The 27,969-nt window shown below is 44.3% G+C and overlaps 1 protein-coding gene across 1 annotated transcript in view; it reads left to right on the forward strand.

Moving 5' to 3' along the window:
• GALNT17 (polypeptide N-acetylgalactosaminyltransferase 17) overlaps window positions 1-27,969 on the forward strand; it is a 1,717,045-nt gene that overhangs the window by 351,639 nt on the left and 1,337,437 nt on the right. The window contains exon 2 of the mRNA XM_085649814.1: window positions 16,313-16,496. Within this exon, the coding sequence (XP_085505940.1) occupies window positions 16,313-16,496 (184 nt within the window). The remainder of the gene's footprint in view (window positions 1-16,312; window positions 16,497-27,969) is intronic.

The following is a 27,969-nucleotide window of genomic DNA, read 5'->3' on the forward strand; positions in this document are numbered from 1 at the left end:
TGATAGGAATCAAAATGTAGATTATCCACAGCCTGCTGATAACAAAATCTGGATTTCATTAAGGACACGGAGGCTAAGATTATGAAATCTCCTTTTATTGCCAGCTCACACAGCAGCAACAATTAGTAAGAATCTAGAACTTTCAAAACATTCTGAACATGTATATAGTCTAGCAACACTTGGCCATCTTCCTTCTTTTATTCTGCGCTGCAAATGGTATAAACTTAATCCAGACAAATTCCTCATGAATAACTCCAGGAGAAGAAGGGTTCCATGACCAAATCTCGTCACTCTGAAAGAAAGTAAATAATACATTAATCTACCCAGGCGGGTATTAGTGGTGGTATAATCTTAGCCTCCGTGTCCTTAATAAAATCCAGATTTTCCTATCAGCAGGCTGTGGAAAATCTACATTTTATGGCATGACACGGAGGCCAATATTATGGAAGTTCAAAGTGCATTCAATACATTATCAATTACATTAGACAATGGTTTAAAGTAGCAGCTTTTAAACATGCTTTCGTTAGACCAATCGGCTGCTCCTAAAATATCCTGTAGACTCCCTCCTAAAGTGAAGGCTTTGGAGGCTGAGGCACCCCTAAGAGAATGAGCTCCAAAAATAGAAATGTCTACACCCCCTTCAGTCATGACATCTTTCACCCATCTAGCTAAGGTAGGGGGGGAAATGGCTTTGTGAGGTCTTTTGTGAGATATAAGAAGTTGTGTGACATCGTTCCTCAAGTTAAGGGTTCTCCTTTCATATTCTTTCAAACATTGCACCCCACACAGTCTAGGATTACCAGAGATGTAAGGGTAGAAAATGGTTGAGGAAAGTGTTTTATTTCTTCTTTTAATATAGAAGCAAACTACTTCAGGTGGATAAGCTCTACTGGTGACATCTAAAGCTCTAACATCAGATGTACGTCTAAATGAAACAAGACAAAGGAGGGTTGTGAGTTTAAAAGAGAGTTTTTTAAGCGACAAATGGTGGTTATCACCCCAGTTGTCTGAAACTTGAAGGATCAGTTTCACATCCCAAAGTGAGGTGTACTTAGGTATCGGTGTTTTAATGACCCTAATGCTTCTCATAATCCTCCTTGTCAAAGTATTTTGACCGAAAAGAAGTCTGTTAAGGAATGACCAGCAGAAATGGCTGATCTATAGATGTTTACTGTCTATAGGATAAACCAGTTTCGAATAACTCTGTTAGGTAATTGATTACATATACTATATCATCTGAAATGGGATTGATATCCCGTTGAATACACCAGCAAATCCATTTGGTCCATGCCAGTCTATATGCCTTTCTTGTTCCAGAAGCCCATGACTTAGATATGAGTCTGAAAGCATTTGGCCAAAGGCCAGGGATTTCCCACTGTCTCCGGAAATCTTCCATGCCATCAGTGTGAGGGAGCCTTCTTCTATAAGAGGATGTATTTCCCCTCAAGGGCCCAGGAGTAGGGTCTGGAAGTGGGGAATTAGTAAAGGGAAGTCTATTGACATTTCTAGAATTACAGGGAACCATGTCTGAGATTTCCAAAAGGAACTAATTCCCTGAGTCTGAGTGTATGTAAGAGGAACCTGGGTAGCATGACAAATGGGGGGAAGGCATATGGCCTTAGACCTCTCCAGTCCTGTAGGAAAGCGTCCACCCCAGTTGCTTGAGGGTCTGGTTTCCAGCTGAAAAACTAAGTCAGTTGAGAATTGAGCCTGTCTGCAAAGAGATCCATGTTGAAGGGCCCCCAAATGTGATGGATGTGTAGGAATAGCTCTCTGTTCAATATACAATTGCTGGAGTCCCTGAAGTTTCTGGAGAACCAGTCGGCTACTCCATTGCTCAGTCCAGGAATGTGTTGTACTACAAATGAAATTCCTTTGCTTAAACAGTAACCCCAAAACTCGTTGGCTAGTTCCGCAAAGTCTTTGGAGTGTGGAACTCACATCTTGCTCACATACCGGACTGCAGAAATGTTGTCCATGTGGAGCATTACACAGCAATTCATCTTTTCTTGAGTGAAGTTCCGGACTGCGAAGGAGCCCACTAGGAGTTCCAAGCAGTTGATGTGCATGTTGCTCTCTTGGTCTGACCAACATCCCCCTGTCGAAGAGTGTCCGCATCTCTCTCCCCAGCCCTCTAGGCTTGCAACTGAATCTATCACTAATTCGGGTTTCTCTCCGAAGATTGCTCTCCTGTTCCAAGCTTGAGCGTTCTTGAGCCACCATTTTAATTCCTCCCTCGAGTCCTGATCTAAGGACAGTGTTTCAGAGTATAATTGATTTCTTCAAAGGCATCTCTTTTTTAGTCTTTGTAGGGCCCGATAATAGAGTAGTCCGGGGAATATGGCTTGGATGGTGGAGGATAGGAGAACCAGGATCTTCGCTAAGTCTTTCAGTGTAATAGTCTTGGCTAATAAGACTTTCTTTATTTCCTTTCGCAGTTTTTTTAGTTTGTCTCTGGCTAGGCAAAGCTCTGTGCGGAGTGTGTCTACGACGAATCCCAGGAATTGGGTGTCTTGTGCTGAGTTAAGCACCATTTGTTTAGGTTTATCACAAATCCTAACTTTTCTAATATCTCTATCGCCCACTGAGTATGCAGGGATACAATGTCTTTGGCTGACCCATAATTAGGATGTCATCTAGGTATATTATTTACCTTACGCCCTTCGCCCTGAGCCATGCTACTACTGGTCTGAGTACCTTTGTGAAGCACCATGGTGCTGAAGATAAACCGAAAAGGGAGAGTGGAGAATTCCCACATTTTATTTGCCATATAAAACGGAGATATTTTGGTGGGGAGGGCAGATGGGAATAGTAAGGTAAGCGTCTTTGAGATCTAGTCTTGTTAACCAATCCCCTTTTCTTAGTATGTCCCTTCAGAGATATATCCCCTCCATTTTGAAGTGGCGTAAACCACCCATTCGTTTAACTCTTTTAGGTTTATTACAGGCCTCATCTCTTTGTTCTTTTTCTCCACCAAAAATATGTTGCTGACAAAGCCACCCTTTGGATGATTTGTCTCCCTGATGGCACCTTTGGTCAGGAGGTCTTGGACCTCCTTTGTTACCAGCTTCGAATGTTCTTGAGAAAACATAATTTCTCTTGGGGTTTTGACCTGTGTGAACTCTATTCGGTATCCCTTGACCGTTTGTAGTACCCAAGGGTCTTGTGTCACTAAGTTCCAGTTTCCAGAGAACTGGGCTAGTCTCCCTCCCACCTTTATAGGGGAAGGTGAAGGGTCTTTGGAGTGACCTACCTGATGAGAATCCTCTTTGTTTTCTATTGCCTCTGTTATTCCGGAAGCGACCTCCTCATTGTCTTTGTGGGTAGAAGTTGCAATAGTTATAGGTTTGGAAGGACCTATTGCCTCATGGCATGTAGGGTCTTGAGGAAGCTGTTCTGCGGCCGGGGAACCGACCCCTTGTTCACCGGCCCTTCCAAAAACTCTATCATTGAAAACTTTTGTTATATCTTTTTGCGACTTCTGCATTGAGCTAAAAATTCCAACATACATTGCCATTTCCCTAATAAAATCATCGCCAAAAAGTTGGCCTTGAGAGGAGGCTCCTCCTTCTTTATTTGCGAGCTCTATGAGCTTGGGGTCCAATTTTAAAATGATGCTTTTTCTCGTTTCATTTGATAGGGCCGTATTTGCGTTCCCAAGGAGACAGATAGCTCTCTGTGTCCATTCCCGCAGTTTTTTGGAGTCGGCTTTACTGTCGGTTAGGTAGGCTGACTTAGCCATCTCAAAGATCTTGGTAAGTGGGCCAATAATGTTGAGGAGTCTGTCCTGGCATGATTTTAGGTCTCCGTCTAGGCCTCTTCTAGGGTCCTTTCCGCCCTTGTTAATAAAAGATACCAACTTTGGGTCGAGCTCGGGAGTCTTGGCTATCATATCTGGGTGGGATGGGCGAGGGCATTCGGACCGTAGACGAGATCTAACCTCTTTAGGTATTTCTCTCCTCAGCCAGAAGGTAATATATTTGGCCACATGTTGTGAGGGGGTCCATTCGGGTGAGAGGGGATGATTAATCATCAGGGGGTCGAACATATTATCCCCAAATGGGTCAAGAATCTTAGACCCCCCCATGGGCACTTTTAAATCGTTTGAAGCTCTTCAGACGGAATATAAGCTGAGCGATAGGGAATTCTTTCGTTATGCGCAGATGCGCCATGCGCTACTTTCCGCTTTCCCGGATCCTGCAGCTGTCCCCGAAGCCTCCCCGTTGGAAGATCGTTTGCTTGATGGCTACTTGCCAGATAGTACTATCTCCCTGATCTATAAAAAACTGATTAACACTCGAGCGGACCTCCTCACGCATTTGCGAGAGGTTTGGGTCGCTGATGGCCTAGAGTTGGATGATGAGGATTGGGTCGCGGCCATAGCATCACCGAGGGAGGTGGCTATACCGGCTCGCCTTTGATTTGTGCAGTTGAAGATACTACATAGGGTCTATGTCACCGGTCCCCGCTTGCTTCACATGGGTTACACAGATGATGGTCTATGTCGGCGTGGTTGTGGCTTGCTTGGTACTTTTCTTCATATTCTGTGGGAGTGCCCGAAGGTGATGCGTTTCTGGACTGGTGTACATGCAGTGATGGAGGAGGTTACGGGTGTGGCGCTGCTCCCTGAGGCTCGGCGATGTGTGTTGAATGTATGGGAACCGACTGACTGCGATGTGGCACAAGACGTTGGGTGACTTTGGGCAACATGATCGCTAAAAGGGACATTGCGCAGCTCTGGGGGTCCGGCCGGCCCCCCACAGTTGCGAAATGGAAAGAAAACATGGATCGGTGCATGTTCCGTGAGAAGACGGTGTACGTGGCCAGGGGCAAGCCTAGGGCGTGGAGTAAGGTGTGGGGTCCCTGGAACTCCTATCGGGGGAATATCTGCGCCCCCCCCTTGGTAGTCGCACCAGACGTGACGATGTCCCCTTGACTTTGAGGTTCCTGGTCGCTTTGCGGGATTGATGCCCGCTCCTCTCCTGGCCCCCCCCCCGCCCCCTTTATCACACAACCATCTGTGTAATTGGCTGAGCTGTCACTGTTGTCCCCCGCCCATGAGAGAGCAAGTCCCTATTCATGGAGTTCTTTTGCCTGGTATAAGTTTCTTTTTGTTGTTTTCTTTATAAAATAGTTAATAAGAAACCTTTCTGTAGTATTATGTTCAGTTGTGGGCGGCTGTAGCCGTTATGCGTGCAGCTTGCTCCGACTCTTGTGACTACTACATTATTGTCTTACATTAGCGGCCGGCCCATGCGGTTGTAGGCCCATGACTGTGAATATTCGATGTGTAAATAAAGGTTTTAAAAAAAAAAAAAAAAAAGAATCTTAGACCCAGAGTCCGAGGATGCCTCGTCAGATGTCCCTTTTTTGGTAGTGGGTGTATCATCATTATCAGAGTTGAACTCTGAAGAGCATGATAGATCAAGCTCTGGTTCATAATTTTGGTCCTCATCTGAGTCAGTATCTATAGAAACAACCGGGCCGTCATGCCCATCCACAGTCTATCACCGGCGTCATCCGGTACACCCTCAGTGGCCCTTTTTGATTTCTTTGATTTTTTATGAGGGTGCTCACCTGATGGCCTTATCTTCTGGGATTTTTCTTGCCAAGTAGAGCAACCAGGATCATTACTGGGTTGGTTAGAGAGGCTTTCTATTTTTTTATTGATTGTGTCATCGAGCAACCGCATCAGTTTACCTAAAGCCCTATTTACAAGATCTTCTAATCTGTTTTCAACTAAAGAATCTAGCTCTTGTTCAGACAGTTTACCCTTTTTTTAATGTAATTTTTTTTTTATATTAATTAAAATGAGTAAGTATGGGATAATTATAAGGAAATCAGGCTAGTTATGTAGAATTTGGTAAATAATAGTAAATGGGAGAGTATAAGGGGTTAAAACTCCTATTTAAGGTAATTTTGATAAAATACTAGTCAGCAGGGGGCAGCTACGTCCAAGAGATCTTGTCTTCGTTGTTGGAAAAGTCGTTTGCGGTTAAATCTTTGCTTTGAAGCTTTGCCTAAAGTATTGAGAAGGGTCTTTCCTCTAAAAAAACCCAGAACAAGGCTTGTTTCCTTGTTATTGGGAAACACGAAGGGTCCCTGTGCGGTCACGTTCGTTGGAGATAGCAGATGCCCCGGGTTATGAGATAAATACCGTGCCCTAGGTGTGAGAAGGTAAGGGGGGTTCCCTTTTCCTCTTTAGGAAATGGAGAGGTTGTTTATTTTTAATCGCGTACGCGCCGTGAGTAGAGCCAGTCGCGTGAAACGCGATGAAGTGTGTACAGTGCGTGCGGGGCCGCAAGAGCAAGATCGAGGCCCGGCGCGTCTTTCAAGAGCGCATTTTTCAAAGATAGGAGGCAGAGTAAGCCTCCAGTGTGTCTTTGAGTCCAAATTATTTATGATTTAAGTTGGTGTCTCCGGGTGAGACAGGGGAAGAGAAAGTTGGGACCTAAGTACAAACAGAGGGGCAACTCGACATTTGAGGGGGGAAAATGATGCAACTGACGTGCAGACATTAAAAAGATTAAATCAGCATCTCACAGGTATAGAGAAATAATGGGGAATAGCACAAGTAGATAATAAGACATGTAAAATACATGTAATAAATCTCAATAAGTATTACTAACAATGAATTAGAAGAGAGAAATAGGGAGTACTTATCTGGTGAGCAGCAGCAATAAAAGAAGGAAGATGGCTACCTGTTGCTAGACTATATACATGTTCAGAATGTTTTGAAAGTTCTAGATTTTTACTAATTGTTGCTGCTGTGTGAGCTGGCAATAAAAGGAGATTGGATAATATTGGCCTCCGTGTCATGCCATAAAATCCATAACTCTAACAATAGGCATTCAACCATAACTCCCACTCCATATGCAGTGCTCCTTACCTTTGATGTCACAAATATTGTAAATAATCTACAAGATGTAACAATAATATAATACTATCCCTAGAACTATGAATGAGATGACTATGAATGGAGAATGATTTATTAGTTATGTACTGTCAATTAATTACTTTTGTTTCTTATTGGTATAAATATTATTAGGTCAAAAGCATAGGTTGGCTTTTGGTTTTAGTTTGCCATCATAACTCTACTTTAACTTAGAATTTTTCAGTGCTTATTGGGATGTTGTGATGATATACCATATTTATCTCTTTCTTGTACTCAACCACTGTGGGCAGGGAAGACCTTCTGCAAACGGCCTTCATCCATGTACAGTGGGGCCTGGAAACATGGATTAGCCAGGCCCCCAATCCGCCGCAGATGGGCAACCAGTTGGTCACAGGATCTTGCCTTTGGCCCGGCCCTCATCCTATCCTGCTCTTGGGAGTTAACCCACACTGTGGATGGCCTTCATTCATACACAGCAGGGACTGGCAGTGCTCCCACCCAGCCAAAGTGCCATAGGTGGCCAATCCTCACTGCACAAGACAGAAGGCAGTGGACAGGGGGCTTGGCAGGGCCTGATTATGGCCAGACCTTGCACTCAGCCCATCGTGAGTAGCCAACATTCACTCTGCATAACAGTTGGTCAGATACAGCATACGGTAACTATGGGCCTTGCCTACGGACATCCCTCGCTGTACACAGCCTTCAACCAGGCCGGGTGCCAACATTTCAAAAGGTGGCTTACCATCGCTGTCTTGGGGGTTGGCTACAAAGTCCTGGTTCTTTTTCCTTGCATATATCCTTGGGGTTTGCAGGCACTATCCTAGGATTCACAAACCCTTGCTGACTCATTGATCATTGCTGGACCCTCCGTGGGTTCTGCGGGCCTGGAATTGTGCAAAAGGTCCAGACAAGATGCATAAAGTTTGCCCTGAGTTCATAGTGCCTGGCCAAGAAGCTTGCCTTGCTTTCCCAGTCTCTAACCTTTGGGGGATGAGCTGGGAAACCTCGAATCGGTGCCAAGTTCTGCAAACCCTGAGGGGTGAAACCAGGTTTCAGTATAATTTTAGCAATCGAGCTCACCCGAATGTTTTTATATGCTAATTTTTCAAAAACTATGGAACACATTTGCACCAAGCCAAACAAACGAGCTGCTGTGACTACATTTCTTCTAACACGCCAAGTTTAGTGTAATTCTGTCCAGCTTGTTTTTCTGTACTGAGGAGTAAAGAATCCTATCAGAGTTGGAATTGGAAATATGCATGAAATTTACAGGGAGGAAATTGTTTGCAAAGTTTCATGACAATTCATTGAACAACATCAAAGTTATAATGAAAAGCAACAATGCCTTTTCAACGGAAACTCTGGCATGTCACACACACACACACACACACACTGAAACATACACATACATGAATATATACATATATACATAGGTTGCGAGCAGGAATAGCAGATGGGCCAAGGACCTAAACTATTAGGTAGATTTCCAAAATGATGTGCTAATGAATACAAAGATCTCTATTTTCTCCATTTTGAAATGGAGGGATTTAGAGTTCATCCAACTGGCAACTGCACAGAGGCAGATATTTAACTGGTCCTGTAGCATCTTCTCTAATCATAGAGGCCACTTAAGGTCAGCTAGTAGCAATTAGTAGATGTTGAAATGAAGCAGGACTAAAAGAAGAACAGTGTGAAATGCCCAAAAGATTTTCCTTAATTGATGAACTAATGGAGCTAAGGACAGAGTGTGAGAGTGGCATTTATAAAAGCTGAAATCCAGGCCCATGTGGGGCCTCAGGGACCAAAAGCCAATCCTCCATGTGTCAAAGACTCAACCCCCCCACCACGGGCATCCGAAGGCTGTGCACAGCGTGGGGCTGAATGGCCTGCAGCTAACCCACCACCACGCATGGCTGCAGGCACTGCACAGCATGTGGTAGGCTGCCTCTGGGGGGGTTGGCTACATGAGGATGGTTAACTGCACAACCTGGCCATGGCCAGGCCCTGTGGCCAAATCCCTGCCATGCACAACCGAACATCCTGCGCAGTGTGGAGTTGGTTGCCTTTGGGGTTTGGCCACAGGGCTAGGTCACAAGCCAGGCCTTTTTGGTAACGCCCCCACCATGCATTGCCAAAGGCTGTGCGCAGCATTGGTTTGGCTGCATGCGGGGGGTTAGCAGCATGCGCAGAGGGTGGTTGGATTTACGTATAGTAATAAAATATGACTTCACGTAAAAAGAAACTAGAAGGTCACTGAAAAAAATGAAGGTTAAAGTAAGGGTATAGTTAGGTGAAATGTCCAATAACAACATACCATTTTAAGCTCTAAAAACCATCAAAGTTCACCAGTTATAGTTATCTCGAGGTAACTATTGCTCGCACTCTAAGGAAACTATAAGTCGCGCCCCCCTTCATGAACAGTTTTCCATCAATAATTTCATTGCAAATGTTGCAGTGATATTATCAATGATATAATATTTGGGGTAATAAGCAGTGCATGGCAAAGGTGCAAGTTACAATTACCTTAGGGCCGAGTGTGCGAAAAGTATTACGTATTTCAGTTTTGTGTGATGAAGTGAGAGTAAAGTCCAATGCATATATCATCCACTTCCATTGTATGAATATCCAAATTAGTGATTATAGTATGCTCTGTTGGTATATATGTTGTAATATATCAGATATGATTTGCCAAGGCTATATGTACATGCTTCAATCTGATGACTTTTCAAGAGTAACACACGGGAGCAGAGTAACAACTGTGCACAGATGGAACTGACCACACTATCTTGGTGCAAGTTAAAGTTAAATAGAAGAAGACCGAAAAAGCATTGTGTTAGAGCTAGCATCCTTGCGCTGTTTCCCCTAACTTTTTTCTTTCAGACGTCCCGTTTTTGCTGAATACGTTTTTGCTGGCCTTAGGATTCTGCTCCCTATACAACTGCCAACCAGGGATAAAGTGCTTGTGCTCATTCCCTAAAACATGGTATAATTGGCTTATCCACAATTGGAAATTTCTTTTTACTTATAGGTCCCTATTAAAGTGCACTACACATGCCCTGTGCCTAGGGCTCTAAATTAAATGCTACTAGTAGACTTGCAGCACTGATTGTGCCACCCACTTAAGTAGCCCTTTAAACATGTCTCACACCTGCCATTGCAGAGCCTATGTCTGTGCATTTTAAACTGCCATGTTGACCACATCTCTTGCCAGGCCAAATCTAAGGTAGGCCCTCCAAGGGCAGGGTGCAATGTATTTAAAAAAGCATGGCATGTACTTTCAAGTTTTGCATGTCCTGGTAGTAAAAAACTCTTAAATTAGTTTTTCACTATTGCAAGGCCTATATTTCCCCTAGGATAACATTGGGATTGCCTTATTATCATTTATACGTGTATTTTACAAATGGGAATATATAATTGGCTCATATTTGGTGTCTCTGGAATCCAAATGATAAATCATCTAAACTTATGGTGAAATCAGATTTGAAATTACAATCCTGAAAATGTCTCTGGGCACATGCCTGGGTGTAGTTGGCAGTTTGGCTTTTTGCATTCCCTAAGACTACTGCACACAATAGGAGCTTAGGTGCGACTGAGTGGGCTATCCTGGGAAGATGGGAAGGAGGAGCTGGACCCAGCCTCACACCTGAATCAGCTGTGCTCTGTCTCCACACAAAGGGCTGCCTATCCCCTTTAGTTAGTCTGGAACGATGGGGGACAGGGCGGGGCATTTGTGCATATCAAAGGCTTGTCTTAAAAGTCTCCCCCACTTCAAAGGCACCACTGGGTATAAGTACTGGACCTCAGACACCACCACTTCACTACACTTCTGGACCAGTGGATACTCTGCCAGGAAGAAAGACTGCTGTAAGGACTGCCACTCTGCTGGACTGCTTCTTTGCTGGTCTCCTGCTTTGCTGTGCTGACCTCCTGATCCGTAGCATCAGGGACATAACAGTCTTCCAACAACCTTGTATCTGCACCTGAACTCTGCCGTCTGTGAGTCTATCCTGCCAATTGGTGCCACCCTAGTCCTGGACCCTTGGAAGTGGGCCTGAGGTGCTTACCAGCAGAACTAACGCATCTTCTCTGCTGAGCCTGCATCTTCTAGCCAAACTGCTGCATCTCCTTGGCTGCATCCTAAAGCAGAACTGATGCATCGCTGCTGTTGTGTGATTTGGGCACAGCACAGAAACACCACATCACTATAGCATCTTCGGAACTGAGGCATTGCTGGCGGCGCAGAGCATCTCCGATCAAGGTCCTCATATCTTTCGTTGATGGAAGCTCAACATTGATGCTGAAAGCTCTGCATTGCAGCGACACCCCTCATCTGTTATGTGTTGTGTTATGGGAAACTTTGCTAAATATTTTTCCTGTTACTGCTGGAATAAAAAGTCATCATTTTTAGGTCTCGCCTAGGCAGCGCATATGCGCTGCCCTAGGAGGGCCTTTAGCAATCGATCTGCTCCTTTTCAAGCACACTCGTGCTTGTGGTGGCATCCACCTTGCAGGAGCTAGCAGAGGTGCACATGCTAATCGGCCGCTGCTCGCTCCCGCAAGGCGGATGCCACCACAAGCACGAGTGTGCTTGAAAACAGCTGCTGCTTGTTTGTGTGTCAGCATTAGTCATTCACAGTCATTAAACACAGCGCGGGCAGTGTTTTATTTTTCATTCCCCCCTCACTCACTTTCTCTTTCGCTCGCACTCTGTCTCTCGCTCTCTCTCTTTCTTTTTTTCCTCATTAGCCTCTTTAATGGAAAGCAAAAACAATGACGTTCTTCCAATGGCACATTTCTCTCTTTCTTGTCGCGGGTCGCACAGAGACAGCAATTCATCTTACAATTTCCTTTGTAACAACAATTAACAATAGCCTCAATATAAGGCAGACACTACTGAGCCCTAAAATATCACATTATAAGTTTTCCCTCATGCACTTCTCTCTCTCCAAAGTGTCCCATCACATTCATTGCATTATGTTTGCATGTTACTTTCCTACTACCAGCTGTGGGGCATAAAGTGCATTGAATAACTCAAGCAGTGTCAGTACTTTATCTGGCATGGGCCGTGTATTTTTTTCATTCCCCCTCACTCACTCTCTCTTGCACTCGCACCACCACCACCACCACGTCCACCACGACCAAGTCCACCACCACCACGTTCACAACCACGTCCACACCACCACCAGCACCACTACCATGTCCACCACCACATCCACCACCACCACGTCCACCACCACCACCATGTCCACCACCACATCCACCACCACGTCCACCACCACCACGTCCACCACCATGTCCACCACCACATCCACCACCAGCACCACGTCCATTGTGTCCACCACCACCACCATGTCCACCACCACCGTGTCCACCACCACATCCACCATCACCACCACGTCCACATCCACCACCACCACATCCACCACCACGTCGACCACCACCATGTCCACCACCAGCACTGCCACCATGGCCACCACGACATCCACCACGACATCCACCTCCACCACCAGCACCACCACCACCATGTCCACCACCACCAGGTCCACCAATACCACATCTACCACCACCATGTCCACCACCACGTTCCACCACCACCACGTCCACCACCACCACCACGTCCACCACAACCACCTCCACCACCATCACCATGTCTACCACAACCACCAGCACCACATCCACCACCACCACGTCCACCACCACGTCCACTACCACCACCAGCCCCACCACCACGTCCACCACCACCACATCCACCACACCACATCCACCAACATGTCCACCACCACCACCACCACCACCATGTCCTCCACCACCACCACGTCCACCACCACCACGTCCACCACCACGTCCACCACCACCATGTCCACCACCACCACATCCACCACCACCACCACGTCCACCACCAAGTCCACCACCACCACCACCACCACCATGTCCACCACCACCACATCCACCACCACCACACCCACCACCACATCCACAACCACGTCCACCACCACCACGTCCACCACCACCACATCCACCACCATGTCTACCACGTCCACCACCATATCTGCCACCACCACGTCCACCACCACCATGTCCACCACCACCATGCCCACCACCACGTCCACCACCACCATGTCCACCACCACCATGTCCACCACCACGTCCACCACCACCATGTCCACCACCATGTCCACCATCACCTCCACATCTACCACCACCACCACCATGTCCACCCCCACATCCACCACCACAACATCCACCACCACCACGTCCACCACCATGTCCACCGCCAACATGTCCACCACCACCACATCTGCCACCACGTCCACCACCACCACGTCCACCACCACCACATCCATCACCACATCCACTACCACATCCCCCACCACCACATCCACCACCACGTCCACCACCACCATGTCCACCACCACCACGTCCATCACCACCACATCCACCACCACATCCACCACCACATCCACAACCAGCACCACCACCGTGTCCACCACCACATCCACCACCACATCCACCACCACCACATCTACCACCACTACATCCACCACCACATCCACCACCACCTCCACCACGTCCACCACCACCACGTCCACCACCACATCCACCCCCACTATGTCCACCACACACCACATCCACCACCACCACCATGTCCACCACCACGCCCACCACCACATCCACCACCACGTCCACCACCACCATATCCACCACCACCACCATGTTCACCACCACGACCACCACCACCAAGTCCACCACGTCCACCACCACCACCATGTTCACCACCATGACCACCACCACCAAGTCCACCACGTCCACCAACACCACATCCACCACATCCACCACCTCATCCATCACCACATCCACCACCACCATGTCCACCACTACCACATCCACCACCATGTCCACCACCATCACATCCACCACCCGCACCTCCACCACCACTTCCACCAACATGTCCACCACCACCACCACCATGTCCACCACCACCACCACGTCCACCACCACCACCACCACATCTACCACTACCACATCCACCACCACCATCACATCCAGCACAACCACATCCACCACCACATCCACCATCACCACCACATCCACCACCACCACCATGTCCACCACCATGTTCACCACCATCACATCCACCACCACCACCATGACCACCACCAACACGTCCACCACCACCATGTCCACCACATCTACCACCACATGTCCACCACCACCACGTCCCTCACCACATCCACCACCACAACGTACACATCCACCACCATGTCCACCACAACTACAATGTCCACCACCACCCCCACAGCTACCACTACCACCACATCCACCACCACTACGTCCTCCACCACCACCACCACGTCCACCACCACCACGTCCACCACCACCACCACAACCACCACCACCACATCCTCCACCACCACCATGTCCACCACCATCACATCCACCACCACCACCACATCCACCACCATGTCCACCACCACGTCCACCACCACCACGTCCACCACCACCACATCCATCACCACATCCACTACCACATCCCCCACCACCACATCCACCACCACGTCCACCACCACCATGTCCACCACCACCACGTCCATCACCACCACATCCACCACCACATCCACCACCACATCCACAACCAGCACCACCACCGTGTCCACCACCACATCCACCACCACATCCACCACCACCACATCTACCACCACTACATCCACCACCACATCCACCACCACCTCCACCACGTCCACCACCACCACGTCCACCACCACATCCACCCCCACTATGTCCACCACACACCACATCCACCACCACCACCATGTCCACCACCACGCCCACCACCACATCCACCACCACGTCCACCACCACCATATCCACCACCACCACCATGTTCACCACCACGACCACCACCACCAAGTCCACCACGTCCACCACCACCACCATGTTCACCACCATGACCACCACCACCAAGTCCACCACGTCCACCAACACCACATCCACCACATCCACCACCTCATCCATCACCACATCCACCACCACCATGTCCACCACTACCACATCCACCACCATGTCCACCACCATCACATCCACCACCCGCACCTCCACCACCACTTCCACCAACATGTCCACCACCACCACCACCATGTCCACCACCACCACCACGTCCACCACCACCACCACCACATCTACCACTACCACATCCACCACCACCATCACATCCAGCACAACCACATCCACCACCACATCCACCATCACCACCACATCCACCACCACCACCATGTCCACCACCATGTTCACCACCATCACATCCACCACCACCACCATGACCACCACCAACACGTCCACCACCACCATGTCCACCACATCTACCACCACATGTCCACCACCACCACGTCCCTCACCACATCCACCACCACAACGTACACATCCACCACCATGTCCACCACAACTACAATGTCCACCACCACCCCCACAGCTACCACTACCACCACATCCACCACCACTACGTCCTCCACCACCACCACCACGTCCACCACCACCACGTCCACCACCACCACCACAACCACCACCACCACATCCTCCACCACCACCATGTCCACCACCATCACATCCACCACCACCACCACATCCACCACCATGTCCACCACCACGTCCACCACCACCACCACCACACGTGACAGGTAAAGGGTCACTGGAGGGCAGGGGTAATAGGTGTGAATACCCCGGCTGTACATGGGACATTTAAGGATGCATTGGGTGCAAAAAGACAGGAATAAGGGCTAGAAGTATTACACCAGACCCAAGATACAGGGGCTCCTGTAAAAGCACTCGCAGCATCTCTACCTCACAGTGGCATACCTGCATGAGCCACTCACTCAAAACAAGCATTGGCATAGCCAATAGGTCTCGCCTTTGGGACCTTATAAGTGTTTAGTCATGCAACACTTGATGTTGTTGCACAAAGGATATTGTGCTGGATACCTAAACACTTATAAGGTCCCAAAGGCGAGACCTATTGGCTATGCCAATGCTTGTTAAATACTAGAGTTTATTTCTTTGTCCCTGTTGATTGATAGTCTTCCAGTCACTTCACTCTTCGAATTCACATATTGTACTTTCTTTAGATATTGGAATCAATGTTGGAGAGGTTACTGAAAACATGGTTAATAGGAGTTTGAAATGTTGTTTTCTAGTGCTTACCATTTGAAGAAACACATTTAAAGTGAAGTGAGCATAACATGAGAAGCTTTGCGAAAGAAAATGTACCAAGCTGATCATTTCTATGACCTTCTTTATGTAATGTATGTGTACCTGCTCCAGCTTAGATGCCAAACTGCTAATTATATAAATAAATGGAGACTAGTCATTTTTAAAGGTTTTTGTTTTGGGTTGGAGATTTATGAATGCCTTTTTCTTTCATCTAAGGTCTATCAAAGTCTTTGGGACTCATTGAAGGATATGGTGGCCGGGGTAAAGGGGGACTCCCAGCCACACTTTCCCCCGAAGAGGCAGAAAAAGCAAAAGGGCCACATGAGAAATATGGCTACAATACCTACCTCAGTGAGAAGATTTCATTGGACAGATCAATCCCAGATTATCGACCAACCAAGTAAGTACTTTCATTAAAATTGGTATTTTAGCTGCCTGTAACCAGATAGAAGGAAATACCCCCATCATCTCAAGCAGAAGTTGATCCACATCACTGTGCGTAATTTGTTAGTGTTTTTGAAACAAATATAAGAAAGCAAAGTTTGAAAAAATATATTATATTAAATATTTCAAACAAATGGTTACCAAGTATTAGAGGTTTAAGTTCACAGACAGGTGAATATTTATCACTTTTGCCTTTTTGGTCTACATGATATTGTGCATAGGAATTAGCGAGTGTGCTCTTAAATGTCTTGCCATCAAAGGAATGTTTGGATCCTCTTGTATAAATGTATACTGACTCAAAGCAATTCGATAGATCAACATGCAAATATGACTTATCAAAAAGAAGGATTGAAGACTTATTTAGATGTTGTTAGTTGCCTTACACTGCCTGAAAACCTTCATCATTTTAACATAGAAGCCTTTTTGTTAGGCTATTAATGAAAACCTCAGGGTTTTAGCTTATAAGTTACACACTGTCTATAGGTTGAAAGAGATCATCTATTTGCTCTGGTTTTACCTTAATGGTGCAAATTTCTGTACTCATACTTTTTTACACAATCTGGTAATAATTTTTTTAATTCAGTGAGTTCAGCAAACTTGATGTGCATAGGAACAGATCATGTTGATCCATTTTATAGAAACAGACATTTTAGAACTGAGATTGACTAGCAGTGCTTTCTGAGTTCATGTTTATGCTTATTACAAATTTGGGGATTCTATAACAAAAAATGGCTATGCAACCTCAGGAGTAAGTTTATACGTTTGTTTGAAGGTAACTCCTTGGACACTGCAGTTACATAAACCTTGACTGCCTTTCCCAAGTTAGTCTATAAATCATTGTCTTCTCTTATCAACCTATCACAAGCAATGTCTGATGTGTTTCCATCATAAAATGCAACTTCTCCTGTAGTGAAAATGTTTTGGGGTTTGCAAGTGGTTGGCAAGCCTTTTGGGAAATATAATAATAATAATAATAATCAACTTTATTCGATTTGATAGACAAACCATAAAAGCATACAAATAACAGTTGTTAAAATTGATTCACAGGAGTACAATTAGCTAAAATATGCTAAAATACAATATCATTAATGAAAAGTCTTTAAAAAAAACTCATTCATATACTCAATCCCCCCTTGTTATTCGTAGCTTTAAAGCGGCTCTTAAAAAGTTTGTCACACAGTAAAGAGTAAAAATATCGGTTTACATTTTTAAAAACAGCAAAGATACCCGAGCCTGCCTGAATCTAGTTTGTCTTAACAGCTCTTTCAGAAACATTTTCTTGGGGTAGGCATAGTACGGGCAGAGTAAAACTAGGTGGAGGGTGTGCTACGGAGACTTCATGTTGCAGCTTCAGGGGCCTCTCTCTTCTGAATTTATAATAAAACCCCCCTTGGCTCTTCCTGACACTGATCTACCTGCCGGGGAAAAGAAGGATTTATAACCTTCAATAAAAAAATTCATACTTGTCTCCCATGTCTCCTGGAGAAATTATATGGAACTCCCTCACAAAGGTGAGCCACTGCTCATCACCAAATTTGCTTGATAAACCCGCTATGTTCCATGAAATTACCTTTATGTCTCCTCCACTACTCCCTGCGTGTAAAACAGTAGGTCCACTGCTACTCTGTGGGCTTGCAAATACCTCCGCCAGGTGTGTCTCCCCAAGAACCACTTCACTGGGCACAGCCGGGAGTGGCATTATTATCTCTATGATGGATTCCAAACTCCTCTCTGCCACCCCGGGATTTACCAACTGCCTCTCGCTCACTCCCCCCTGACCCTCCCTGTGTGGGAGTCAATCGATGTCATTCAAATCCCTCAGTGAAGCGAATGCATTCGAGGATACCCCAAACCCAGCAGCGCAATCAGATCCCTGCCCCTTTCCTGCATTGCATTGAACATAATTTATACTAGGCCCTGGTCTAAAAAAGAATCCCAGGGGCAAAAGTTTAATGGTGGACTCTAAGGCAAATACACCGGTTGAATACAAGAGGATACCCTGGGCCAGTGTTGGGTGTCTAAATGTGACAATAGCTCCTTTCCTTTCCTTGACTTCCCTATCCAGGCGACTCGCCTCGCCATAAGGTTATGCCGATGCTCTTCAATATTGAATCCAGCATACTTGCACTTCCAGTGCGCCACTTTATTAATCAACTGGGGGGTGGTCTCCTCATGGGTATTGTCACACCCGGGAACACCTGTCAGTACCACTGTGTATGGACAGCATGGCGGTGGGAGATCTATAACTGGGAGCTCTACGCTATGAGGGACCAACAACCTTGCTTCCCATCCCCTCGGGGGTTGGGTTTCAGGGTCCCTTGGTGGATTGTGCTGCCTTCTCACCAACTCTGCAGCAACTTGTCCTACCTCCCTGTCCGTTGAGATCCGATTAGGCTCAGATTGCACCAGCAATATTTAGTTGAGAGAAATTATTTACTTTTTCCTTACCCCTCCCAGGTCTCTGGGACGGCTTAGGATAAGGGCCAGTTGGGGGTGCTGGGTTTGTGGACCTTATCCCTAGTTCCATCCCTCCCACTGCCCCCTGATCCACCAATGTTACGGTCGCTGCACGGTGGTTACAACAACACTCCCCCAATTTGGCTGAATTTGCAGACTCCCTATTCAACTGAACAAGCGCTTCAATTTTCTCTTCAATCAACCTTCATTGACAGATTAGGGGATCCAACAGAACTGTCACCAATGACTCTAATTTTCTCCAGTAGTCAATGCTGCAACCCGAGTCCAAGAAACTCCGGTCAGGGCCCTGATGCCTAGATTGCATTTCCATGTCCGTAAGATCCTCTTGGAGAAATTTGGGTTTAACTTGCTTGGACTTCTGCTTTGGTCTTTGTGGGGCAACATTCCTCGGTTGTTTGGCTGGTGGTTCGTTGTTGGTTATTGATCCCAGGCCCGCCCTTCTCCCTCTTGGGCTAGCTCTTGAGTGCTTCTTAGATCTTGTCGCCATTTCTCTTAACCTGGGACCCTGTTGCTCCAGTACTTCAGGAGAAAGCGGGGGAACTAGAGAACCAGTACATAAAAGCTCTGGGGGTGTGGACGACTCTTGAGCTGGCATAACGTCTTCTCCCATCCACATCGCCTTCCCCGTTTCTACAATATCTCCAGGGATATGCGTTTTAACTCCATCAGACAGAACAACCGCCCCCCCTTCACAACTATCTTTGGGGGCAGGCTCAATTTGAAAATGTACCGGGTCTATATGTGCACTAACAGGTGATTTAGCCCCTCTTATCTCCCCCAGTGATGACATCTTATGATTCGCCAAAGTATCCAGTGATAGTCTTTTTTCCGTGATTTGAATTTCATGAATTAGAACAGATTCTGCTTGTGTCAAAAAGGCATCCAATGTCCCCGCTAGACTTCCCACTCCCCCTAAGGAAGAGCGAGCCTCCTTGCGTCTGGGACATTTGTCCATTATAGATTATACAGTGGGCTGTCGTAAGTGATAGACAGTACCTTTACTGGCTGGTGTTCAGTACCCCCTCTCTTGTGATGGTCGTCAGAGGGTGGGCCCAGTCCAGTCTTCGACGGTCTTCGACGGGCAAGAACGGGCCAGCTCGCGAGCGTCCCGCGCTGCAGGAGGTGGTGGCGAGTTTTATGCGCCAGATGGCGCGCTCTCACAACGCGGCTCCTGCCGCAGAGCCCCTTGGTCGCGGTAGTCCTGTGGTGGATAATGCGGGCAGGAAGAGTCTGGCCAAGCGTGGGAGATATATTTCAGCACTGAATCATTTATATATATATTTATTATGGAAGATTGACTGACCTCTAGGACAAGAAAACTTGGTTACATTTCAGAATAGGATGATATTCCCAACCTGGGCAGTATGTTCCTGCTGAACATTTACGATTTTTTATATTTATTCCTTTATTTATAAATTCATGCCGATTTTAGGAGCACAAATATTTTACCTTTGTCACTTTAGAGTGCTCATATAAAGACTAAGCCAATGAAGTGCATTGAAGACTGTCTTGACATGTGCATGTCTCTGTGGATTTAGAGACTTTGTGGCTGTCTTGGAGGTGTGGTGATGTTTTCCTGGTGGACCAATATCAACTGTGCAATACCTTGGGCAAACCATTAGCAAAGCTCATGGTAGCTCCAGTCTGGCGTTGACTTCAGTAGAAGGAGTTAGCATAAAGGACGCACTTGTAGGTTCACTCCTTTATCAACTGCGTTAAAAGTTCACTCCCTTGTTTACTGCATTAATTTGAGATGTGATGTTGAGTTTAAAATAACTCACATATGTCTCACATGTTGTGCGTGGGTTTGATGGCACCCAGACTATTGTGCTATGTGGCTAGGCTGTTGTTCACTCTTCCGAAATACTGCCCTGTCGCCTGCCTCATTCAAAAACTGCATTGGTTCCCCGTTGAGAAGCATGTGCACTTTAAGGCCTTGTGTACCGCCCATAAAATCTTACATTCCCAGTGGGCTCCCATTCTGTCTCATCTGCTATCCCTCTATCTACTGTTATGACCCCTGCGCTTAGCCGCCTTTAATCTGGCTTCCGTCCCCTGTCAAGAGAGTAAGAGCGGACGGCCATTCATTTCATTCCCAAACCCCAGGTCTCTGTCTATCAAAAACATCCAGAACCACTTGTCCTTCAGTAAAACTGAGTATGAAAGAAATGTCTAGAAGACTAGATATCAATTCCCACCAAGCAGGCCAATCAGGAATCATTGTTCCCTGAGTGCAGACAGACTTCCTATTTTCCCAACTCTTAACAATGGGGTACACAGCTGCACGTCCTTGGATGTAACATCAGTCTGGTGTGCCTGGTGTAGGAGGACCTCTCCTATCATCTCAGTGTACATGTCTGAGGCCAAATTCTAATAGGCTGCAGCTACCTATAGGTCAAATACAAATAATATTAAGCCTATTCTAACTTAATGAACGTGCTTAACATATGGCATGCATAATAATACTGTTGAACACACGTTGGATATATTAATTGCATGTAGACAAGTGGAGCTCTAAATTACACTGCCCTACATCTAGCTATCCCTGGAATAGTGCGGGCCCACCTTAGATATATCATGAGGCTTCTTGACAAACGTCCACCTAGATATTGTATACTAGAAGTCCATGCTTGATATATTGTGTGCTTGTCTGGCATATTCTTGGTGTTGGTATAACGGAGATAGCATTCAATTAATCTGTGCATTTTTAACAAACCTATTGCTATCCCTGCTTTACTTGTGGCCTACTGGCAGAATTCATGTTTTCTATGAAAAAAAGGGGAGCCAACTTTGTTTTAATGTGGACACTCTCATACAATTGTGGGTATAAGATGCATAATCACGACCTTGGTAAAATGGTGCCCATCCTTTACATGCTGTAGGTGTTTTTGACACAATTCTAGCCATCTCTTGCCTTTCTAGCTATTCCTTGCCTAATGGTGGAGAAAGGTTATTCCTTTTTAAAGACATCTCCAGTAGTTGATGATGACGATAAATAGGTATGAACTGCAGAGTCTGTACATTTGAGAATGTAGTACATGTGATCCCTTAAAGAAAATGAAAAGCTGATGTTTGTGACACCCTTAAAATTAAAATCTGATATAACAATACAAAACACTGTACTTTTCAGTAAAAATATAACGTTTGTACATAGGAATCAGTCTTATGTACCCATAACGAAAATTATCTAGCTGTTTGGTATTATGTTTGTATTTTCAGAAACTCTCATGCTGTTGTTTTAGACAACATACTTGTGGTTCAGGAATATGTGTAATGATGATGTTTGAGTAATAACTAATGTTCATTATAGGAGTCTTATTGCTGATCTTGTTGCCCAGGTAACAGAAGCATTCAGTATGTAAATTGATAAAGCTTGTTATATTATAATCACTATAACTGTCTGAGTACTAAGTATGATTGCAGTACCCTGTCCAATGTTTGATTCCGAAAGCTCTCAAACTGTCCAGTAGCATTGCCATATCAGCTCTCAAGATATGAATGACTTTGCTGTCTATGTCCATATAATATTTGATTCTTTTGCCACGGAGGCCACAATATATGAATAAGACTCTACGTGAAAGGGAAGTAAGAACAAATTAAGAGAAGGGATGTCATGTGCATTAAAAAAAATAAAAGGTTGCACAGATTTGTGTAGCCAGATTTTATGAACTGTCTGTAGTAGTGTAGGAATTTTAGTCAAGTTATAGCAAAATTGTGCTGAAGTTGATTGTTTTACAACAGTTTCTCCATAGGTAGGTACCCATTTTATTGCATCAATCACATAATTAAAAAAAATATATAGCAGAGATAAAAGCGGTCATTGAAACATTTCCTAAAATTGCTTAAAGCATTCTTATTCTTTTTTTTACAGTCTTAAATTGCAGTCATACAATCTGACCAATTGGCTTGTTTCTGTAACATGAGATAAACAAGATCGAATAATGTCATTAATTTGCAAATGGAAATGGGGGGTTGTGTCAAAAAACAATGGTTAATCATCTCCTTAATTGTTCTGATTTTCGCTTTTCCAAAGGAGGCGTATAGGTGAAGTTTCCTTTAAGTTGACAGTTTTGGACAGACACAAATAATGAGGTCCAGAGTTTCAGCTTTGTAGCCACACAGTCACATCCACTCATGCCTTTAAGTCTAGGTGTGTATGCTGCCACAAACTCAAGCAGGTGAAAATAAAGAAGACAAAAACTCAGATATTGCACTTTTTTGTATGGCTTCTAGATTTGAATCACCATTATCCTGTTCTAAAGATAAGCAGGAATTATACATAAAATTTGAGTTTTAATATGCTCTGTCAGGGTAAAAAGATCTTCTCTTGATTATTATATTTCAGGATTTTGTTTAATAACTGTTTCTGCGATTCAGATGACTTTGAAGCCAGCATTTTTAATTGAGATAGATTGTGTTCCCTAATTGCTTTATTAATATTTACTGGATTTAGTTCCAACTTTTGTACGAGTTCATTTTAGCTGTTCACACATTTAGTTCCAACTTTTGCAGGAGTTCATTTTGGTTCTCCACAGAATAAGTGCTTTAGTGCGATCATGTTTGATTTGGTGCAATTACAAACATAATTTATCATAACAGTTATATGAGATGTAATAAATGTTTTTATACTTAGTCCTAGTTTTGATTTTATATGATGGTCACAGGCTTCATAGTTGTCTAATGCTTTCCGTATATATTTCGTTTAATTCAACTATCCTTTGGTACTGAGTATTGTTGATGTGTAAAGGAACAAAGGTATTTGTTCCATGGTTGGCACTTTTAGTGAAGTTTAACTGTTCTTCCAAAATGGAAATTTATGAACCACCTTATTGAGTTAATTATTGCGTTTGAGTTCTGTTTCCTAGCAAGAATATGATTGGTTTAATCAGTTGAAATGCCTACGTAGACGTTTTATTTAAAAAAAATTAAATCTTCCAAGAGAGTTTCCATGATGTTCATTTTAACTTTCTTTAAAAGTCACTATCTTTATTTTTGACTAGTTGCCCAAAAATATGTCATCAAGATTAAACTTGTTTAGCTGGGCTAAGTGATATTGCAATCCTTGTATAGTTTGTTGGAGAATATCTACACTGTCGATACAAACCAAGTACGTTATCCTTTGGGTACCTAGATTAAGTGTTTATACTTCAGCATGGTCTTGGTAAATTAGTAGACCAGAGATGTATAATCACTATAGAAGAAGGGACAACCCTGCCTCAATTAATTTACAGTTGGCATCTTGGATGATAAAACATTTCTATTGGTTTGACCACCAGATAATTATCCTAATGTTGTTTAATGAGTAACAATGGGTGATCTATTCCCCTCTTTGACAGTTTGTTCCACAGTTGTTCACAATTTATTTTATTATATTCTGTGCAGTAGTCTATGTAAAAAGTGCATGACATTTTCTTTTTACTAATTGCTTTTTGCTAGGAGTGTAAGAGCTATCAAAGGTGAAACAGCCTGATCAATATCTGATTTTATTTAATTGCATCACGTCCTTTACATTTGCCTAAGATGTTAAACTGTTCAATAGGCAGTTTTTTGTGAATAGTTTTCCTTCAAAATCTAGGAGGGCAATTATTCTATATAATTTTGGTGGGGTCTTTTTTCCCCCTTTTATAGATGAGATATATTATGAATCCTTTCCTTGATAAAGGATCCATTTCCAGTTTGTATTATGTTTGAAAACAATCAAGTCAATGGGTGACTCCATAAAGATATATTGAACTTAACTAGATTGATTGGTCTACCATTTGGGCTTGGTGCTCTTGGAGGGGGACATTTTCAATCAAGCAGGTCATTTGACCCTGAGTTATTTTGAAGGATGGTTTGGAAATGTTCACTTTTAGATTTGCAATGTTGCTTCTATACAGGTTCTTTATATGGAGTATCCAAATAGTGTTGAGAATAAAATAGTCATTGGGTACCCTTTGTGCCATTTTTCTGTATACTACCAAAGACCAGAAAGACTTTGATTTAATTTCCTCAAATGGTTGGATACAAACTTTGTCTTTTTTTTAATTTCCTTTTTCTTATCCCTCTTTTGAGACTTTTTGTGTCTGCTCTGATTATCACATTCATTTGAATGGGGATTTTTTTGAAGACAACAGAGTTCCTTCTGAAACTTCCCTTTTTCAATTATGTGTTGTGAAATTTGTGACTGGAATTCCTATTTTTATTTTTTAGTTTGGTTGCAAAAACAATTCAATTGGTTCCATCAACAGTTCCTAGTCTTGTAGCCATTCTTTATAATTTGCTCTTTCTTCACAGTCAGTTGTTATTCTTGACTCCATAAGTTTTCCGTTATCAACAATGAGACCTTGGACTTGAGTTCTCCTTTCCACTTATTACTTTTTGTTGATATACAGTCATTATTTGGAGACATACAAGTATTATCTTAGTCATGATTAAAATGTCACCTTTGTATGATTTTAAATTGAATGCACTTATGGTAGTTTGAATTGTGGTTGAATGAATAGTATTTCGTACTTTGGTCCTTCAAATGTAGTTTTATCTTGTTGATCGTTTGCAATTTTGCAATTTAATATACAATAGCTTAATCATGTAAAATATTAAAGGTGTACATCTTTCTGTGGGTGTGAGCTTTATTCTTTCCAAGAGATGTTACTCAGGGTAGTTAACTATTATAAACTGTGTCTGGGTAACTTCTGGTAAAATACCTCTTAAAGATTGGGGTATGAGGTTGTGATTGAAAACACAACTTAGAATGATGTATGACTTGGCATATTTTTCAAAAAACCAAATCTAGTTCTTCTAATGCTGAGTCGTATTTTGTTTTGTTCTTCATTTGCGGTAGTGGAAATAAATGTCTAGTATACAAAGATAATAATTAGTTTAGACAATGAATATGTGATTTGATTTAAATGTTATAGTAACAGTCATGTTAATTTTGTTGTTAACTAAGAATACTAGTCCTCCACTAGTACCCAGCACCACTTCCTGCAACGAATTCTCGGAAGAAGAAAGTATGAATGCCAAGCAAACACAGTCGAAGCCTGAAATAGAAATGGTGGCAGATGTCATACTGGAGAAAAGCGTGGTCTGTAACCATATAAACAACAGTCTGGCCAAAAGCTCCGGTACCTTGAGTGTGTACCGGGGGACCCATGGGTCTGTGACTTGTTTGCAGACCCGACCTGAGTGTCTTTTACAGGCATGCATCACACATATCAACCTACTTATGCCTGAAATATTTTAAGAGTAGATTAAAAATGTTGTGCATTTTTTTAGGCGTATAGGAAATAGTAATTAGTGTTCAGTTTTTTTATACAAAGTTGTTCTGGAATAGTTGGCATGCAGACTGTTGCATCCTAGCAACCTTACAGCATCTGGTTGCTATCTCCACTTGATTCTCCAGTATGGGTTCCAGACACAGACAGCCGAGAGTTGCTAAAGGAGGAGGACTTCAGGGGTTGTTGTTCTGGACTCATTAAACCAGTTTCACCTTTCTTCATCGTGTTGTAGGTTTTTAAAAAGTGGCAACAAGTAGGAGATAGCACAATCTCTGTGGCATTACAATTGTGAAGATATGGACGGTTAACCTCATAAGGCACACGCAGTTCATATAAGCAGATTCATTCAGATTATACAGTGCACTGAACGCAGAAATATTCTTGTCTTGATTGATGGATTTATTTTCTGGCTTTTTCTTTTTTTTTTAGACCTCCTTTAGCCAACACGTGTTTTGTCGTCTCAAGCAAGTATCCCTACGACTTCATCAAGGTTAAAAATAATACAAATAACCATTGTTGCTATACATTACAGTCACGACTTGCCTGGTCAGGTCGAGGGTAGGAAAGAGAGTGAGGATGTATTCCCCCCTTATCTCTCTCCTCTCCTCTATTTACAGTCTCCCATAGATGTGGTTGTGGGTGAGCTGGACGATGCCTTCAAACAACTCAGCTTCCTGGAGTCTCAGCCGTCCTGCATGACAGTGTCACATGAGCCAATCGGTAGCCCCAAAGTCCCCACAAAGGACTTCTTATCCGGCTTTCCTCATCAGGAGTACGTCATCTTGAGTATGGAGGAGTACTTTAGGATATATGACCAGAGGAGCACGGGTATCCACTGTATGACCAACCCCGAAACTGGTAAAAAGACAGAGGTAAACTTTGTGGACCCAGTAGGGAAGACTCCAGAGACTTTGTGACAAAACACCAAGAAGGGAGCCGGACCCCACCCGGCAACATGAGACTCCCAGCCACATTCCTAGAGGAGTGTGGCTTACTGATGTTTGTGGCTGCCTCAAGGGACTGTTTTATAGGGCTCATCAGACGCAAGGGCGTCTGAGGTGGAGAAGTGAGGGGGTTGAAGGTGCTTTGAGGAAGAGCAGCAGCTTGTGTTTCTTTGAATAGGTCGATACTGCATCCTTGAGCAATCCTTGACCACTGGTGGTGGTGAAACCGAGTGTTTATTACAATCCCCACTCCTAAATCCCTCAAGACCCTGCGCTCATGGATAGGTTGTCCTAAAAAGCCTCTCTTTGTGTTTTATTTTATTTTATCCAGAGGGAACCCCCACCCCCTGAGCTGGATGAGAAGAACCAGAGATCTCCATACCAGAAGACAGATGAGTCGGGAATAGAGATCGCATGTTATAAGATGTGGAAAAATAAAAGATTTGTGTTTAGCCCTTATACCTCTCCTTGTCATCCTTCAAGTGTCACAATTATATATGTAAATTCCATATAGAAGGTCACAATACCTAATATATACAATACCTTATCACTATAATATTGCACCTTGAGTGTGTATTTAGTTGGCGCTCGTAAGATGGACACCCATGCATATCACTCATTTACTCTTTTACAAAAGATCCAAAATTTCATACTCAAAATAGTTGAAAAGCGGTACTGGGTAGACTTAAATCGCGCCATCCCCCTTGGTATGCTAAATCTGCTTTTACAATTTAGGACACCTGTCTTG

Source organism: Triturus cristatus, chromosome 3_2, assembly GCF_964204655.1.
Source record: "Triturus cristatus chromosome 3_2, aTriCri1.1, whole genome shotgun sequence".
Lineage (NCBI taxonomy): Eukaryota > Metazoa > Chordata > Amphibia > Caudata > Salamandridae > Triturus > Triturus cristatus.